Consider the following 19,307-nt stretch of genomic DNA (forward strand, 5'->3'; position numbering starts at 1 on the left):
AGTTAGGGACATTTCCCCTCATGTTTCCTCCCACTTCTTAACCTTCATGTGGAAGTTTCTGATCAGAACTGGATTTGTGCAGTTGTACAGAGCTCTCTTTTTCTTATATATCTCAATGGTGGAAGGAGGAGACCTGTCCTTCCCTCTTTGTTCTCCCAAGCGCTGCTGAATGTGTGGTGCCCTCAGAGGCACAATTCATTTTCAGGACTCCTATAAGAAGATTCAGAAGGTGGCTCTGACACTTTTGACCCACCAAACTTCTGCCGTGGAAAAAGCATGTCAGCTTTTTGAGTTAGGAAAGGCTATTGAGAATTGAGCTCTTAGACTTAGCACACCTGCTTAAATTTGTGAAAATCAAAGGTGTATAAAATAAATGGTTGAAACTTAGCTCCCCTCTATCATCTGAAGATGGTTGAAAGGACACCCTGTTGTGTTGTTTATTAAGAGATGGATACGAAATACGTAAGAGTATTATTTTCCCAAGTGATGCAGCCTTGGCCGCTCTGAGAGAGGTTAACCTTTCCAGACCCTTTATTTCCCTGGCAGATACTTGGGCTAGAAACCCCTTTACGCAAACTAGAATGAGATGGCTGTAGCTCTAAGGGACACGGGTGGCGCTGTGGGTTAAACCACAGAGCCTAGGACTTGCTGATCAGATGGTTGGCGGTTTGAATCCCTGCGACCGGGTGAGCTCCCCTTGCTCAGTCCCTGCTCCTGCCAACCTAGCAGCTCGAAGCATGTCAAAGTGCAAGTAGATAAATAGGTGGGAAGGTACACGGTGTTTCTGTGCGCTGCTCTGGTTGGCCAGAAGCGGCTTAGTCATGCTGGCCACATGACGCTAATAAAGCGAGATGAGCTTTATTTATTAAGCCTTGGCCGCTCTGAGCGAGGTTAACCTTTCCAGACCTTTTATTTCCCTGGCAGATACTTGGGCTAGAAACTCCTTTACGCAAACTAGAATGAGATGGCTGTAGCTGTAAGCAACAGGCATCTTTGAGCATGCACAGAGTATGCCGTCTGGCAATCCCAGCAGATAGGAGAGGCTTGTTGCTGCCCATCAGCTGTCATCCTCTTATGACAGGCTGCCATTCCTCAAGTACTTGAGGAAACTGAGTGGCCACACCTGGCTGGCACCAGGGGAGCTTGAGAACATAAGAAGCATAGAACTGTAGAGCTGGAAGGGACCCAGCAGATCATTTAGTCCAACCCCTGCAATGCAGGAATATATGGCTGGCCCATCTGGGGATCAAACCTGCCACTGTGGCAATTTATTTGTTAAGAGGGAAAGGGAGAAGTTCTTCATAAGGATCAGAATAAATGTGGCTGAAATTGCATCCTTGAAAGCACCATCCCAGATTTGGAAACTGATACCAGGAGCCATAGGTGCAAACAGCATTTATTGTGGGGCAGGCTTTATTTTGGAGGCTAAGGGCAGAGTCGAGTTATCTGTGGTGCAATTGGTCAGTTAAGTATTTTTATTGATTTATTTGATTTAGAGGGGGCAGCTCCCCCCCCCGCCTCCCTGGCTACTCCCATGCTACTCCCATCTTGGGTGTGGTGATGCTTTCAAGAAAGCAATCCCAAATATTCATTTTCTTTCTTTTTATGAACTTTTATGGACTTCCAATCTATATAATGTGTTAAAGAAAGCAATAATATTTTGCTATCATCATAATAGCTTCTACGGATAAATATAATTCATACTTACCTCTTCTGGCTTGCCTAAGGAGAAAATTAAAATTCAGCTTTGAAGACAGGAGCCTGGGATCATTTTAGCAACACCATAGCTGTGTAGTAGAAAACAAATAGGGAATGCCTACTTTTATTTTTCTCCCTTTCATTCAATTCCAGAAGTCTCACTAGAAGCCCAAATTACCATGCTAGCGTTGAAATAAATGTCTGCCCTGATCAGTCGTGGTTGGTGCCATGGGGCAGAGCTGCACCCCCAATACAGGTGCTGCCACAGCTTTCCTGGATGGGGCAGCGGTGAGATTGGGGCTTTGTGTGGACACAGGTGGGAGAGCTGGATTGGCTCCACCTGTGTGTCTGCACAGCCCCAACCTCACTCACCCCCTGCCCAGTTCAGGTGAACTGCAGGAATGTGGGTGTCATGGCTGATGAACACCATGCCCCTTCCTGGTGCACATATTTGCAGCCCTTACCCTCTAGCACAGAGAATATTCATACGTTTGATTCCCTACTGGCTGGGCCCTTGCACCTATGCAGATCCATCGGCTCTCGTCGGTCTGTAAAGCTGTACCTTAGAGCATTGGGACATGATATTGAAGTGGTGTGTTTAACATTTAATGTTTTATTATGTTTTTGTATATGTTGGAAACTGCCCAGCGTGGCTGGGACAACCCAGTCAGAATCATCATCATCATCATCATCATCATCATGGAATAAGACATTCCTATTTGCATGGGAGAAATGTTGGAGGGTATGGGACAGGTATAGGAGATAGCTAGTGCTCCGAAAGTGCAGGAACAGCTTCAGCTGGAATCCAAAGGAATAGGCACATTTTGCATATTTATAAAAAGTGGAACATGGAAGAAAACCATAGTTGCATCCCTTAAGAGGAGCAGGGCTTGTGGCTGCTGGTTTTTTCAGCGCCCAGGGTTGTTGGGTCACAAGGTTCATTGTGACATCTCCCTCTGCTGGCTCATTGGTCGCCAGAGCTCTAGAAGGCCTGGGGATCTCCTATGCTTGGATCATTCTGCGCTGGTGAGAGCAGAGAGAGCATGTAAGTAGGATTTCTTTCAGCATATCGGATCCTCTTCATTGAGGGTCCACGTTGCGCACAGGCCATAGGTGCAGCCCCCCTCCCTTGGGAGTGGTGGTGTGATCGAGGGGGGCCTTTAAAAGGCAGTGGTGCGGCGTTGGGGGGGGTTACCTAGGTTTGCGCTGCCAAACACTTGCCCTCGATTTAGATGTGTGCTCTGGCCTTGCTCTGGACTTCGTGGTCGCCTGTTATGGAACAGGGGCCGAGTAGGAATTTTTTTCCATTTGGCAAATTGGTACTGGCCTCTTGGTTTTTGCCTACCTCTTAGCAATTGTCACAACTTTGTAAGGTTTGGCGGTTAGGCATTGGCTTAGTGAAATGTGGGAGGGGAGGTGCAGCCGTTACCTGCCCCTCCAGGTACAAGGGTATTCCGGTAAAGGAATCCGCGCGTCCGGATCTCGTCCAAAGTCTACATGGGAGGCTAGGCCATGCCAGGACCCAGCGGGAGCCCCGGGGTGAGTTTCAGTTGGTCACCATTGATGGGAGTTCCAGACACGCTGAGAAGCTCCACAGCAAGAATGCAAGGAGAAGCATAAAATAAAGGTGATTAAAACCTATTTAATGATTTATGGACTGGAGGAAGGTCGTGGAGGGAAGTTACAATTTTTTTTAGGAAAGGCTGGCCTTATGAAATACAAGATATAATAAGAGAGGGAGATAGTCGATGCTTAATAATTGTAATTAAAACAGAAGGGACAGAAATAGCAACAGTAAATGTCTATGCCCCAAACACTGATGACAATAGCAGGAATCCCAACTGGGCTACTTTCAAATATAGTTTCTTGGAACCTCTTGTAGGGTGGACTCAACTCGGCTCCAGTTTTATGAAATATCCTATTATCCTGGAGACTATTAAAGCACCTATAAAAATTTGGATGAATATAAATAAAAATAATAAGGATGACCCCTGTCAACATGAGAAATTAACAATATGGGCCAACCCAAAATTAAAAATTGGAAATCAAGTAATAATTTGGCAAAACTGGATGAAAAAATGTATTTTGACATTGAATCAATTAATTGATGGAAATTATAAATTTGTGGAATATAAGACTTTGCAAGTAAAGTATGGATTAACCAGTGAAACACAATGGCAGTACGTCCAATTGAAACATATGTTGGAAAGGCAGTTTGGCCCTGACGCTATAGCAGCCTCGGAAACACCCATGCGGCAGCAAAAACAAAAAACTCTACACTTGCACTATATAAAACCCTACTCAACAGGAAGAAATATGATTTAGAATATGATAGACAAAAATGGAGTGAAGAGTTGGGGCTCCAGATAACAAATGACATATGGGAGTCAAGTATAAAATCAACAGAAATAGCCTCTATGGATCTAAGACTAAGACTTATTCAACAGAAAATAATATTTGGAGTCCACTGGACTCCCGCAAAACTATAAGGTAAAGGTAAAGGTACCCCTGCCCGTATGGGCCAGTCTTGCCAGACTCTGGGGTTGTGCGCCCATCTCACTTAAGAGGCCAGGGGCCAGCGCTGTCCGAAGACACTTCCGGGTCACGTGGCCAGCGTGACATCGCTGCTCTGGCGAGCCAGAGCCGCACACGGAAACGCCGTTTACCTTCCCGCTGGTAAGCGGTCCCTATTTATCTACTTGCACCCGGAGGTGCTTTCGAACTGCTAGGTTGGCAGGCGCTGGGACCGAGCAGCGAGAGCGCACCCCGCCGCAGGGATTCGAACCGCCGACCTTTCGATCGGCAAGTCCTAGGCGCTGAGGCTTTAACCCACAGCGCCACCTGCGTCCCCTCCCGCAAAACTATACCAGAAGAAAATAACAAGTGCAGACAACTGCTGGAGATGTGGGAGTAAAAATGCAAACTTAGTACATATGATGATTAAATGCCCGATGATAAGATCATTTTGGTGTGAGGTGAGGATATTTATAGCAAGAGTAATAAAAAGAAATTGTTATTTAGCGGAATTAAATTTAATTCTAAGTTATATTCTGGAAACGTGGGAGATTACAAAGCGTAAAAAAAAAAAATGGATGTACCGTGCTATATTAGAAGCAAAAAAACCTTGTTTTGATGAATTGGAAGAGCCGCAAAAAGATTCCATTGAGCACATGAATTGATAATATGGACAGACTAGCTACATACGAATGAATTGCATGTCAATGCAAATTAAGAATGGATAAATATGAAGAAATCTGGAAGGAATATTTAAGCAATAAGGCAGAAAACGGTGGGAAGTAGGGGGAGGAGAGAGAGGCGGGGAAATATTGTTAAAAAGGTGTAGTCCTAGGTATATCAGTGTATCCAAATCTGAATTGTCAAACTGTGTTATTAGTGTTATTATGGTTTTTGTTGTATGTGTCTTTTGCGATTGCTGTTTGTATTGAAAAAGATGATTAAATAAATTTAAAAAACAACCATTGATGGAGCGCCCTCCGTTGGTGGCTTACTCTTCCAGACTTCCTACAAGGCAGGCAGGAGTTATTGCCAATGCCTAAGCCAGGCATGCCCAAAGTCCATTTTTTCAGGGTCCTAATCCGGTTAAATCTGGCCCCTGTGTCAGTTGATTTCCTCAAGCTCAACAACTTTGGTCAGCCCTTCACTTCCTCAAATCTGGACCTCTGAAAAAAGTTTGGACACCACTGGCCTCAGCCAATACCACCCACATTGCTGTACTCAATAAAGTTGTGGCCTAAATTTTGCCCATTAACCTTCAGAGGCAAATTCTGTCTCAAGGTGTTCTTCTTATTCTTGGTGGGTGCGTCGGGGCCTTGATGCGCAACTGAATTCTGTGGTGATAGGGAGCTTAGAGGCGTGAATGAAAAATCCAGTTTCGGGATGTAGATCAGGAGAGGACTAACTGCGAGCCCCATTTCTCACATTTTTCTCTTTCCTTTTTAGGCTTTCAAGACTGAGAAGAGTGATTTCGCGCATGGCGAAAAGAAATAAAGTGTGCCCTCTCCCTGAGTCCTCCCCCCCGCCCCCCGCCTGCCCCCCCGTCTCCCCCTGTGGACCCCTTTTTAAGAGGACCACAAAGGTAAAACCTTTCAGCAAATAGTAGTTGATTCCAGTCCCTCAGATTTCTCAGGAAAGGTCTCTGGATGAGGCCTATTTTGAGCTTTAGATCATCATAGCCCATGTGGCTCTTTGTTTCCCTGTAGGCTCCACGGACTTCCTTGGCGCCTCATGCGAAACAAAAAGAAAGCAATCCTGAAGGTAATGTCTGTTTCTGTGGATGTGTTCAGAAAGTCTCTCTCTGTGTGTAAGAAGCCTCTCTAACTGGCAGCCTTCTCTTCTTTTCCTTTCAGAAGAGCTCGTCCTGGAAGACCTGGAGGAAGAGGGGTAAGAGACTGGGCGGCATTGGGGCAGCTTTATCAATCGTTAACAGTTCTTGGCTGTTGTAAAGTTTTGCTTTTGTGTCTTTCCTTGAAGGTGAAAGCTGGCGGAGATGAAGATGTAGCTCAGCGTTGTCTTGCTGCCCTCTAAGCATGCACCACCCCAGGCCAAGGCCATTTGATAGCCCAGCAGAGGAAGCAGCACGTGGCAGGTATTGTGGGAAATGCTGTGGTCCAGAGCATCTCTCCAGGGCTCTGCACCAACTCCCTGTGGCCCTGCTCCTCTGGCAGCGCATAAGGAATGTGTTGGTCCATGTGTGTGACTAGAGAGATGTTTTCGATGATGGAATGGCCCAGATTAAAAAAGCTGTGAACCTCACTATGGGAAGTCAGTCTCTCAGCCTGATTTCCTTCACTGAGGGGCAAAGGGGTGGGGATTATGAAGCTAAATCATCACTGAGTTCTGTGCAGGAAAACCAGGAGAAAAAGACAACAAATTTAAAAATAAAACCTGAATAAATATCTAAGGGCGGAGGGAAGCCAGAAGCAGCCACAACACATATTTTGCTCCTTTATATTCTCAGATGGGGCGCTGCTGAGAGTGCTGCATGAGCCAGAGTTGTGCTTAGTTTGTACTAGAAGTTGGCTTTTAGTAGTGTAGCTCCAGCCCTCTGGAATCCATTCCCAGCTGGAATTCGACAGGTGCCTAGCATCATAATGTTTAGGTGTCTTCTTGAAGATGTTTTATTTAGGAAAGCTCTCCCTAATGTATAACCCAGTAAGTCATCTGTAGGATCTGTACCATTCTGCCAGCAATTACCATCACCATCTGTTACTTGGGTATGGCCTGGAAGGTTCATAAAACCTCTCATGAGATGCAGAACTTCAACAGGTCTTCAAATGCAGCAAAGGTGGAAAAGAAATTGACATTGGTGGGTATGTGGTGTTGTGAGCAGAGTATTCTTGTATTTTAAAGAGCAATAGGAACACAGTGTTCCTTTGACTCAGACATTGATTCTGTCCCTACAGATTGAAAATTATTGTCAAAATATTGGGGAAATGCCAAAGCACTTATGGATGCTATGGACTGGGCTGTTTGTGTGTGTTTGCCTTCATATATGGTTTGTGTTCCATTTGAGTTGCAGACATTGAGCAACTCCTCTGTTTTTCAGTTGTTAGATTCATTGGTATGAGAGCTTATTGTATTAATGCGAAATAATATTAATATTCAAAATATTTATACCCCACCCATCTGGTTGGGTTTTCGCAGCCACATACATACTGGGGACTAACTTAATGATGAGCCTGTATACTGTAAGACTCTCAGATCTTGCAATACATGGGCTCATAGAGGAACCATGTGGTATATATATTGCTATTGTATGAGATGCTGAGGTCCTGGCATATTTTCTTCTATCGGACTATAATTTGAAACAGGTGACATTCCATTATGATGTAAAGCATCTGATAAACACAAAGGATGCTGTTCTTAATTTCTTATCCTGGTCTTGTGTTATTTTTTACCGCTAGAGGGCTTGTGTACTGCAGAGGATACTGCTTTTGGGTCTTAGGATAAAATGAATGGACAGCCTAAAATAAAAGCAAGAGCCAATTGTTTAAATGTTGAAGCACTAATCCTTCATTTCTCTCTCACCGATTTGAAATAACAGATAGAGAAGGAGAAAATATAAAAAGCCAGCCAGTAACTAATTATAAGTGGTTGTTTTTACAGATGGCTGTACTGATCAGTGTGGGATTCTTCAGCGCATGGACACCATATGCCGCAGTCAGCTTCTGGTCAATATTTCACTCCAGTGAATCCAGTGAATGTTGCCATGTCTTTTTGCTAAACCCTCAACAGCCTACAACCCTTTTCATTTACTATACTTTCAGCAAAACCTAAGTGCCTCCAGTGCTGCTGTGGTCAGAAAGTTTACTTTAGCACCAAGCATACCACCAATTGGCATGTGTCAGTGATTTGGTCAGGATGGGATAACGCGCACATTTCTTCATTCAGAAAGACAGACAGTGGAGAAGTTCCAAATCCATCTGCTGCAGCTGCAGAAGTCTTATTCGAAAACGTTGCTCCAAAGTCCAGATCATGAAGTCTCCCAGGGAAACACTGCAAAGGCAGTAATTCCTAGGAAGTTTATAACAAACTGCTTGCAGGATAATTCTGAGGTCTCTGTTTTTTTAAAAAAGACCTGCCAGCAAGAAATGAGGAATCTCAAGGAATTTTGAACACATGGACTAAATTAGAATTTGCTATATTAATAGCTGGTTAAGGAGGTATTTATGCAATTAAAAGAGATTGTAATGTTAGTGAACTTGGCATTTGTTTTTGTGCTTTTGTTGGACTGTATGAGATGCTGAGCTCAGGTGTCAATGATGGAGTCTCAAGAGGCACAGGCATCTTGAAGAATAAGAAAAGACCTTTGCTTAACGGGCTGTTAACACCTCCCTATTCAATACTTCTATTAAAGCTGTTGAGCTAGAACATTACAAAAAATGGACTTTTCATAAAAGGGTGGCTCTACTCGTTTTGTGCATGTCATCTCAGTAAAGGATTCGTGAGGTCACAGAACTACCAGGGGTAGGAAATGGATATTTGTCAATCTGGCAAGCAAACAAAGCTAGGGCAACGAGACTGGACCGAAAGGGCAAGAGGCATGTGAACAAACAGTATGAAACAGCAGGACAAAATTTCACCACCTTTCTCTATCAGTAACATTTATTTTAAATTGTAATTTGCATTTCCAAAGATCTGAAGTGTATTTCAGATATAATGCAGTCTTATATGCAAAATTTTAAAATTTACTCGTTACATTTAGATTCTTTGATAGATTTTACATATGTATGTAGTAATATTACAGATAATTTCCCACTTTCTTAGAAAGCATAAAGCAACACCAGACATTGTAGATGATTTCGCATCAGTTCCTTCTTTTTATCAACAGATCACAATGCATCAACACAAACTATAAGATTCACCATGAGATACAAAGTTTGTTATGAGACAGAGGTTTACACAGATTGCTGCCTATTATCCAAGCATTTCTCAATATCTTCAAGAACTTGGACAGCTGCCTTTGGGATTCGGGTTCCAGGGCCAAATATATTGGAAACACCAGGTCATACAAGAAGTCATAATCCTGTGCAGGAGAAAAACAGACATAAAACATGCATGCAAACTTTGTAAAGTAAAATTCTGCAGAACACATGCTAAAAGAGCAGGGTTTAGCGATGGCAAGTGAGGAGGTAGCACACATGGAGAAGGGAAAATAACGTAGTACAGTCGTACATTGGAAGTCAAACAGAATCCATTCCAGAAGTCTGTTCAACTTCCAAAACGTTCAACTTCCAATGCGCAGCTTCTGATTGGCTGCAGGAAGCTCCTACAGAGCGAAAAATACGGTATATAATTTTTTCTTCTTCCAGAATTTTGTTTTTTTCCAGGGGGTAGTGGGGCGTTATAGACAAGAATGTTATAGAAATGAGTATAGTGGTACCTCGAGTTACAAACGCTTCAGGTTACAAACTCCGCTAATGTGGAGTTACCTCAAGTTGAGAACTTTGCCCCAGGATGAGAATGGAAATTGTGTGCTGGCGCAGCAGCAAGAAGCCCCATTAGCGAAAGCACGCCTCTAGTTAAGAACAGTTTCAGGTTAAGAACGGACCTCCGGAATGAATGAAGTTTGTAACTAGAGGTCCACTGTATACTGTACCAAGTTTTATTATGTCATTTGTATATCACAAAAATAGCATAATAAATGTGGGAAAATATCCAGAACATATGTTTCATTATTAGTGGTCAATGTAGAAGTTCTTGGTTCATGAATTGGTTTAAACAGTTAGGAAGAAGGGAAGAAAGGGCTGGAGAGGGAAATGGAGAGTGGAGTGGGGTAGAATTTGCTTTTCTGCTTCGAATCTCTTGACCTTGGTATACGGTAATTGTTAAACCTGGCAAAAGATCCACTCTCCATTTCCCCCTCCAGCCCTTTCTTCCCTTCTTCCTAACTGTTTAAACCAATTCATGAACCAAGAACTTCTACATTGACCACTGGGGGTGGGGCCTGGAGCCTCTCCGGTTGATACATTGGGTGCCCCCAGCCCCCACACGGCGGTCCCAGCAGCTTGGAAGCCGGTCAGGCAGCACAAGCAATACTGGCCACCCTCAGGAGCTCTGAGATGCCCTGGTGTGCGCCATGTTGCTTCACCCACCATATATATAAAGGAAACAAAAAATGAAACATTAAAAAAAACCATCCCTGTACAGGATTGCCTTCTGATGGCTCAGGGGTCAGATAACTCCATACCCTCTTACATTTCTTCAGTGAAACTAGGGACACCATAGGGAATGGTGGGACTTTGAAGGATCAAATCAGAAACCAGGATGGCTTCTCTCAATCAGGGACATCCCTGGAAAATAGGGACACTTGGAGGGTTTGAACAATGTGTATTGTTTCAACTCTGTGTGAACCACTCAGAGAGGCTTTCACCCCTATCGTGTTTATCAATTAATAATAGCTGCAGAAAGGATTCAATGACTTAAGAGAGGGGGGCCTCCCTTTTGGTGAAATGTCCTTTGGGGCTACTCCAACATAAGCCTTGCTTTCTTCTTAAGCCGTAAGTGGTAGCAGAAACTGCACAGAACAGCTGAAGATTGTTGGGCGCAAGAGATCTGGCACCCCAGGTTGCCATCACCACCCATTTCTGCAGGTGAGGGTAAATGAAAGGCAAAATACTACAAAGAGTGCCCACAGCTCCAGGCACGGTTCCAGGCAGAAGCAATAGCCAGGGGATACATGCTAATGGCCATTCCAAGATACAGCCAAATTAATCGTCAGGAGCTCAGGTGACCTGAGATGGGAGGAGCGCTTCACAGCTACTGCCAGGACAGCTGAATTCCCCAGAACTGTCAGGATGCCTGAAAGGAGGAGGAGGAAAGCAGTGTGGTTTTCAGGCATTCATAATGAGTCAACAAACCAGCGCGGTTCATCACCCTGCAAGATGCAAACATCATGACCCACAGCCAGTGAATACTCTATAACTCAAGGTTTAGAAGCCATAGCAGTCTTCTTTTTTAACGAGAAGTAGGTATTTTATTCACAGGCCTTTCTCCACAATAGGTAATGTGTTACCCAAAGTAACATGAAACAGCTTGTGAATTTATATCAGTGGATTTGTGACTGAAGAACAGGTAAGGGTCAGAACAAAAGTGGATTCTGTTTCAGCCACAAATCAGTCACTTTCTCGCATCTAGTCTTGATACCTGTGGTATGCTCTCTTCAACACTGTAGAGTTATTTTCTTGACATTGTAAAAGGTGAATTAAAAGGTGCATCCAAAAGAAAATGTTGGTGGGGTCGCCTGACATTCCCAAGAATAGCAATCCCTAGAGTAGTAAGAAGTGGGGAGGGCGAGAAGGCTGTCCAGTCCTGACACCCTTGTTGGTGCAAACTCTGTGCTCAATAGCAGATTCTCAGACAAGACAAAATGGGTGGAAGTGATCGTGAATATAGTTCCGGACACTCCCAAGCTTATGATTCCGTGGGTCTCAACGTTCAAGCTCTCTCCCTCCTCCACCCCCAAACTTTGATAGCCATTGTTCAATGTCTCATGGCATCAGTGAAAACTACTAAGTAGCATCTGCACTCACCTGGTCAAATGCTTGATTTAGGCTGTAATCCAACACACAATTACTTACCTGGAAGTAAGTCACAATGAAGTCATCTAGCCTTACATTTCAGTAGACATGTATAGGATTGCACTGCCAGTTTGTTGTCAGCTCTGGTGTCCAGAGAAGTAGTTCCACTAGCACTAGAACTTCTGTTTGTGCTTGATTTAGGCTGTAATCCAACACACCATTGCCTGAAAGTAAGTCACAATGAAGTCATCTAGCCTTACATTTCAATAGTTGTCTATAGGCTTGCACTGCCAGTTTGTTGTCAGCTCTGGACACAAAGTTGTCCTGAGCACCTTGTAAGAAGGATTAAAAGAAAGGGTGGTTTCCAGAGAAGTAGTTCCACTAGCACTAGAACTTCTGTTTGTGTACAGAACAACCCTTGCTGCTTCTCTCCTTGTGCCTGCTTCACAGGTCTGCTCCGGAGGGTGAACAACAGAAAATAAGACAGAACCCTTTCTCTACCATTTACATGGTGTGAAGAGAACATCTTGTTAAGGGCCACCCCAATCTCTGCCAAGTGGTGTGAGGTTCCAGGAGTCTTCGCCCTTATCTCAGGTTCATGTTACCTTTGGAAAAATGAGGCACAGCGGAGTCTTTAAGATAATATGGTTTTACTTACACATATATTCACCTTAACTTTGATGGAGGGAGTGCAGAGGGTGAATGTATTTTTTGCCAACCTTTCAGGGCAAAGTCTTCCCATTACAGCTTTCAAAAACTAGCTTATGACCACAATATCTAGTGATGGCTTCGATAGCGGAGGGGACCAACTGCAACCGCTGCAGATAAAAGCTTTCATATGACAGTTTCAGTCTCTGCACTCATTTCACAAGTCTGTGCCAACTCATCCAACAGAGATTCAGACACCATGAGGAGAATGTGTGAGGGGATCCATGTAGGATAGTGGCCACTTTTCTCCTCTTCCCTCTGCTGTTGCACTAGTGGAGATAAACCATGGTTTGGCTTAATGTTACACCTGAATTGGCCTTGTAGTTTTTTCACTGCAAACAAACTGCAAGTTGTAACACAGCTCTCCAACTTCCATTCTTGCCAGCTAATTTATTGTGAGCTGCGTCTTCTTCTTGCCAGGGTTAGGAATGCTGATCCATCACCATCCTTCCTTTTCCCTCCGTTTCTTTTCTTTTTTCCAAAGAACTAGTTTTAATATCAAAAGCATTGCAGCTGAGTTCAGGTGAGACTTTGCAAGTACACCATCTTCATTCCCCCCGCCCCACTCAATTTATTTATTATTAATGTTGCAATACATATATGAAATCTTTACATATTGATACATATACAGTATATTCGTAAATTCACATTTTCACATTTCATTATGTACCAACATTTATCCATTTCTTATTTCTTACTCTGTGTCTTCCCTCCACCTGTACGTGACTTCCTTGTTATTATTTTGTAGCTTTATTATTGAGATTGTGATTTTGTGTCTTAATAATTAAACATTCAATATTATTATCTGCTTAGCTTAGTTTAGCCTAACTTAACTTTGTGAAATCAGTCTATACATATCAATAAATTCTTGTTGGAGCATCTTTTGGTCATGTATTCTTCTACACATTTCCATTCCTGTTTGAGATTTTGATTAGATTGCATTCTAATTGTTGCCGTCATTTTTGCTAATTCAATCATTTCAAAAAAATTATTTTGCCAATCTTTCAATGTTGGTACTTCTTCTGATTTCCAATTTTTTGCAATCAATAATCTTACTGCAGCTGTTGCATAAAAAACATTCTTTTCATGTCTTTTGGGGTGTCATTTGTTATAATTCCTAAAAGGAATGTTTCCAGCTTCTTACCAATTGTTGTTTAAACATTTTTTTCAGTTCCTCATGTATATTTCCCCAAAATTTCTTAATTTTATCACATCCCCACCATACATGATATAAGGATCCCTCTGATACCTTACATCTCCAACACAGATTCGATGTTAGTTTATACATTTTTGGCAGTTTTACAGGGGTTAATTACCACCTGTAAAACATCTTCATAATGTTTTCTTTGATAGTAATGCGTGCAGTGAAATTAATATCTGATTTCCAAAGTTTTTCCCAATGATCTAATGAAATCGTGTATCCAAAATCCTGTCCTACTTGATCATTACTTCTTTTATTTGTTCGTCTTTGAATTTGAGTTCCCATTCAAGTAATAGATTATACATTTTTGATAGATTTTTTTTGGGGGGGGGGGGTTGTTCAAAAGTTCCATCTGGAATTTGGATTCTTCTTTTTGGAAAGCTATTTTATTTTCAGAGTTAAATTTGTCATATAATTGATGCTATTGTAGCCAGGTGGTACAAAACTGTTTAAGTTCTTCATATGGTTTCAATTGTAATTGGCCTTGCTCTTCCCTTAAAAGTTATTTGTAAGTTACCCCTAGTTTTTCCATATTTTTCTTTTTTATTGAAATCATTTCAAGTGGAGCTGCCTGCCAGTGGTTTTTTTGGTTCTAGTAACCTATGACATTTCCTCCACGTGAGTGCGGAGGGGGAGAGGAGAAGCCCTGGCGTGGCTGCCACTGCCGCCATTGCGCTGCCACCCCCGAGGGAAAGGAGGAGAGGCAGGAGGGCAGGCGGAGGCCGCGAGGAAACACACGGCTGAGCCCAGGCCCAACCCGAGCCCACCTCCCCCGGAGCCCAGAGGGAGGCCCACTGGAAAAAGACCTCACTTTTTTTCTATAGAGTTTATTTATTTATTTTCTCTCCCCTTTTTTAAAAAAAATAGAATTTTTCAAAAAAAAATTATTACTATTATCATCTCCATGTTCTATTATTTAATACATAAACTCCCCCCCCTTTCATATATTTTAACCCCCTTTTAAATTACTATTATCATCTCCATGTTCTATTAATTAATACATAAACTTCCCCCCCTTTCATATATTTTAACCCCCTTTTTAAAAAATCAACCCTTCCCCCCTTCTCTTAAGTCTTCAGCCATTTACTTAATTATTATTACTACCATTTTTAATTAATATTAATATTACTACCATTTTTAAAATACATCCATATATTACTTAAAACACACTTTCCACCCCACCAAAAAAGGAAAAATATCGGCAATTAAAATGAATGTGTTGCCAAAAATGCTATTTCTTTTTCAATCAATACCAGTCATCCTGAAATATGAATGTTTTTAAAAATGGCAGAAAGAGATTTCAAAATTTATCTGGGGGGAAGAGGGGGGCAAAAGGCCAAGGATAAAATATAAAATACTTACAGATGTAAAAGACAGAGGTGATGAAAGGGAAAGTGAAATTACTGAAGGCCGCATGCAGCATACTATTACAATGGGAGACGAAAGATGAAGAGGTAAAATCAGTTATGATTAAATGGGCACAAGATGTAGGTCACAATATTATGATGGAAGATTGGGAAAAATTATGGAAAACTGGTTTAAAATTTACAGATTGTTCCCTATTGAAGGAAAATTATATGAAGATGATGTACAGATGGTACATGATACCAGTGAAGTTAGGGAAAATGTATAAAACTAGTTCAAATATATGTTGGAAGTGTAAGGAAAAGGAGGGGACATTTTATCATATGCGGTGGGATTGTAATGTAATTTTAAAAATTTGGGAAACGATATACAACGAATTAAAGAAAATGTTTCATCTAATATTTGTTAAAAAAACCTGAAGCATTTTTGTCAGGGATTGTAGGGAAAGACCTGCCAAAAAAGCTGAAAAACATCTTCATGTATGCAACAACGGCCGCGAGAGTTCTGGTAGCACAAGGATGGAAGACTAAAGAAACCCCAACTAAAGAATCATGGCAAGAAAAATTGACGGACTATGTAGAACTGGCAAAACTGACATATAAGCTATGGGACAAGGGTAACTGTGACTTTAAGGATGAATGGGAACCCTTTACAAAGTATCTGAAGACGCCACAAAGCGAACTGGACTCCTTGGCAGGTTTTGAATAAACATTCACAAACTTTTTATTGATAATAATCAGCTAAATAGTTTGAGGATCTATACAACTTTGTAACATGCAGAAAACAGCAGTCTCAGAGAAACCAGACTGGAACTGAGGGAAGTCGGGGTGGGGGTTGTGTGGGAGGGGGGAGGGAGGGAGGGAAAATGGGGAGGGGAAACAAGGATGATATGTTTTTGGATAATATGTTTTGTTTTAATTTTGAATAAAAAAATTCAAAAAGCGCGGGGGGGGCACTTTCTTTTGTTGTTGTTGTTGTTGTTGTCCTCTTTCCTTTCCAATATATTTTATCTTCTTCTACCTCACCATGCCACACACATTTTAAAAATCTTTCTTGATGTACCACCCAAACATTGGATTGTTCTTTGAGCCCCCCAACACGTGGCAAACTTGAGTCAAGCTAGCTCTCCCCTTTATTGACAGCAGTGTCCTGTTCCTCATACCACAATCCCAAGCATGCTCTCTAGGAACCAATTTCCACTGGGGTCAGAAAAATTTACTCCCAAGTAGAGCTATTTAGGAGGCTCAGGCCCGAAGGTGCACTTTCATGAGCAGGAGGCCTCTTTCTGACTTAGTGAAATATTCTTGCATGAGAAAAGACAAAAGGGACAGTGTGTCTATACATGTATTTATTTAAGTAATACTTTTGCCTGTATAATTCTAAGCACCATATCATGGGTTCCCTGGTGGTCTCCCCTCTGGGCACCTCAGGACACCTGCCAAGTGTCCCTATTTTCAAGGGACAGCCCCAGATTTACAGAAGCCATTGTGACACCTCCCTCTGCTGGCTCACTGGTCACCAGAGTGCAAAAAGGACTGGTGAACTCCTGTGGTTGAATCATTTCGTGTTTGTTCCAGGAAAAAGATAGACATGTAAATAGGATTACTCTCAGCATCTGCATTCTGTGAGCATAGTGAATTCCTCTTGAGCTTAGAGGCATGAGAGAGTACTAACTGTAAGCCCCATTTCTCTTTCTTTTCTAGGCTTTCCAGGCTGCGAAGAGCGATTTCAAGGATGGCAAGGAAAAATAAAGTTTGCCCTGTCCCAGAATGCTCCCCCTGTGGACCCCTTTTCCAAAGGACCACAAAGGTAAAACCTTTCAGCATATAGTAGTTGTTTCCAGTCCCTAAGATTTCTTGGGAAAGTTCTCTGTCTGAGGCCTATTTTGAGGTTTAGATAATCATATCCCATGTGGCTCTTTGTTTCCCTGTAGGCTCCACATACTTCCTTGCCGCCTCAGGCAAAAGAGAAGGAAAGTCCACCTGAAGGTAATGTCTATTTCCATGTATATGTTCAGTGTATATAAGAACCTCTCTCTAACTGCCAGCCTTCTCTTCTTTTCCTTTCAGAAGAGCTCATCCTGGAAGATATTGAAGAACTGGAGGAAGAGGAGTAAGAGACTGGAGGAAGAAACACCAAGGAAAACATGAAGGTAATGTCCATTTCCAAGAATATGTTTAGGGTATGTAAGAAAGTCCCTAAAACAGTTATAATTGCTAGCCTTCTCTTCTTTTCCATTTAGATGACATAATCCTTGAAGACCTGGAGGCAGAGCAGGGGCAGGACAGCTTTGATACTGACTCCACGAACCACGCAACCTGAGCACGGAGTTTGGCCTCGCTCTCTACCAACGCTGGGCAGAGCTCCACCACGGAACGAACCTCGCCATTTTCCCAGTGAGCGTGGCTCTTTCTCTGGGGCGCAAGGGAGCACATTGGCCCAACTGCAGCCTGCTCTGGGATACAGCACTCAGGGTAAGGCAGCCTTCTGAGAAACAGCTTTTCGGTGAGCAGCGCAGGCTGTCGTGAGCTTCGCCTTACAGCTTGGACTGTCCTGGTAGGCAGAGCATATAAAAACAAAAGCAAGATACACAAGGGGACTTACTTCTGAGTTAACCCCCTTTCATGTCACGGGCTTTACATGCGCATGCTACACTTTTCAAGTACATTCTTTCCCCCAAAGTTCTGGGCATGGTAGTTTACTCCTCACAGAGTTGCCAGTCTCAGCAACACTTCAGGAACTGCAGTGCCCAGAATTCTTTAAGGAAAGAATGTGCCTCAGGGGCTGGACTAGATGGCCCTTAGGTCCCTTCTAACTCCACAATTCTATGATTCTGTGAAAAGTGACTAAGAGTATAAACTCAATGATGTCTACTCAGAACTAAGTCCTTGTGAATTCCATGGGGCTTACTCCCAAGTAAATGGACAGAGAAGTAATTACATGTAAGAATGCCAGGCAAAACGATGAGAATAATCTCAGAATAATTGCTACCACTAATATTGCAGTAGCATCCAGCGCAATTCTATATACTCAGAAGCAAGTCCTGCTGAATGCAGTGGCTCTTACTCCCGGGTAAGTGCAGTTAGGATTTCACCCTCGGAAAATAAGTTTTCAGCCAGTGGTCATTCATTCTATCCCAGCCTCTTATTGGGATCCCCCCCTTCTATTTTAGCCTTATGGTTATAAAGTGGCCATGATAAATATGGATTATATGAATCTACAGATATGCATGAATATCCCATAGTAAGCGTATAAGGCACAGTGAAGAAATAAGAAATAAGCAGCGGGGTAGCTGCCTTCCTAAATCAAGTAAATAAATATACTTTGCTAATTGACTAATTGTGCCACAGATAGCCTGGTTCTGCCCCTTACCTCCCAAGCTGCCTTCTCCCCAGTCAAAGCACTACACTTCCCAGCAGTGATGCCCCTCCAGGGATGGAGACGGGAGCTTGCCCCCCCCCCCTCAATCCCAGGGGCTGGACCGGGGGCTCTCTGCCAGGAAAGCAGACCCTCCCTCCACAGAGCCCGGGCTCAGGAGCCATCATAAATACGGATTGTATGAATCTACAGAAATGCATCTACAAAATATCCCATAGGAACTAAGCTTATAAGCCACAGCAAAGAAAGAAGCAGAAGCAAGGGTGGAGCCAGGAGTGCCGGGGGGGGGGTAGGCGCCCTCCTAAATCAAGGAAATAACTGACTAATTGTGCCACAGATAGTTTGGCTCTGCCCCGTCCCCAAGCATGAATCCGGAGCTGCCCCCCACCTCCCAAGCTGCCTTCTCCCGAGCCAAACCACTACACTCCCCCCCCCAGCAGCGATGCCCCTCCAGGGATGGAGACGGGAGCTCAGCCCCCCCCCAATCCCACGGGCTGCACCGGGGGCTCTCTGCCAGGAAGGACAGCCCCCCCTCCATCCCCACAGCGCAGGACCGGGGGGGGGGCAAGCATGGTGCCTCTCCCCCCCCTTGCCTAGAGGAGTGAAGACCCCCCTGCCCCCCCCAGGGCAGCGCTGGAGGAGGGAGGGCGAGGGGCAAAGGGAAGGATCCAGCCGTTGGGGGGCCGTTAGCAGCAGAACTGACCCTTCTGGGGGGGGGGGGTCCTGTCCCCGGTCTCTCGCCTCCGGAGAGGGAGCCCGGCGCTGCCGCCCCTGCTGCGGCCCTGCCCGCCTCCCGGCCCCCCCCCCCGCTCCCCTTCCTCCGAGAGAGGAGCGGGGACCAAGGGGCGGAGAGAGCCCAGCAGCCCCAGCCCGTTGCTGGGAATGGGAGTTATGGGAGGGGGAAACTACAATGCCCA

General features: G+C 43.6%; 1 protein-coding gene and 2 long non-coding RNA genes across 11 annotated transcripts in view; 2 read left to right on the forward strand and 1 right to left on the reverse strand.

Annotated features, from left to right (window-relative positions):
• The window catches only part of LOC309367292, a 38,562-nt gene that overhangs the window by 3,160 nt on the left and 16,095 nt on the right, over nucleotides 1-19,307 (forward strand). Inside the window, exons 2-4 of one of the 4 annotated variants that reach the window (XR_014166994.1) lie at nucleotides 5,659-5,794; nucleotides 16,946-17,000; nucleotides 17,255-17,486. This is a non-coding gene — a long non-coding RNA (uncharacterized lncRNA). Of the gene's footprint in view, nucleotides 1-5,658; nucleotides 5,795-15,855; nucleotides 16,605-16,784; nucleotides 16,822-16,934; nucleotides 17,001-17,254; nucleotides 17,487-19,307 lie in introns of those variants that run through there. The other 3 variants (XR_014166996.1, XR_014166997.1, XR_014166995.1) reach the window with 3 other exon arrangements.
• LOC309367312 lies at nucleotides 6,313-8,419 on the forward strand. 2 transcript variants are annotated; one of them, XR_014167022.1, is made up of 2 exons: nucleotides 6,313-7,049; nucleotides 7,825-8,419. It is a non-coding gene; the product is annotated as an uncharacterized lncRNA (long non-coding RNA). The 2 variants fall into 2 exon arrangements; XR_014167023.1 differs by having other exon boundaries at nucleotides 6,313-7,024.
• The window catches only part of LOC309366998 (methylmalonyl-CoA mutase, mitochondrial), a 43,608-nt gene continuing 33,096 nt past the window's right edge, over nucleotides 8,796-19,307 (reverse strand). For all 5 annotated transcript variants that reach the window (XM_081906176.1, XM_081906178.1, XM_081906177.1 and 2 more), the window contains exon 13: nucleotides 8,796-9,244. In XM_081906176.1, the coding sequence (XP_081762302.1) occupies nucleotides 9,080-9,244 (165 nt within the window). In that variant the 3' untranslated portion in view covers nucleotides 8,796-9,079. The remainder of the gene's footprint in view (nucleotides 9,245-19,307) is intronic.

The sequence above is a fragment of the Podarcis melisellensis genome, assembly GCF_964234715.1.
Source record: "Podarcis melisellensis genome assembly, chromosome: 3".
Taxonomy (NCBI): domain Eukaryota; kingdom Metazoa; phylum Chordata; class Lepidosauria; order Squamata; family Lacertidae; genus Podarcis; species Podarcis melisellensis.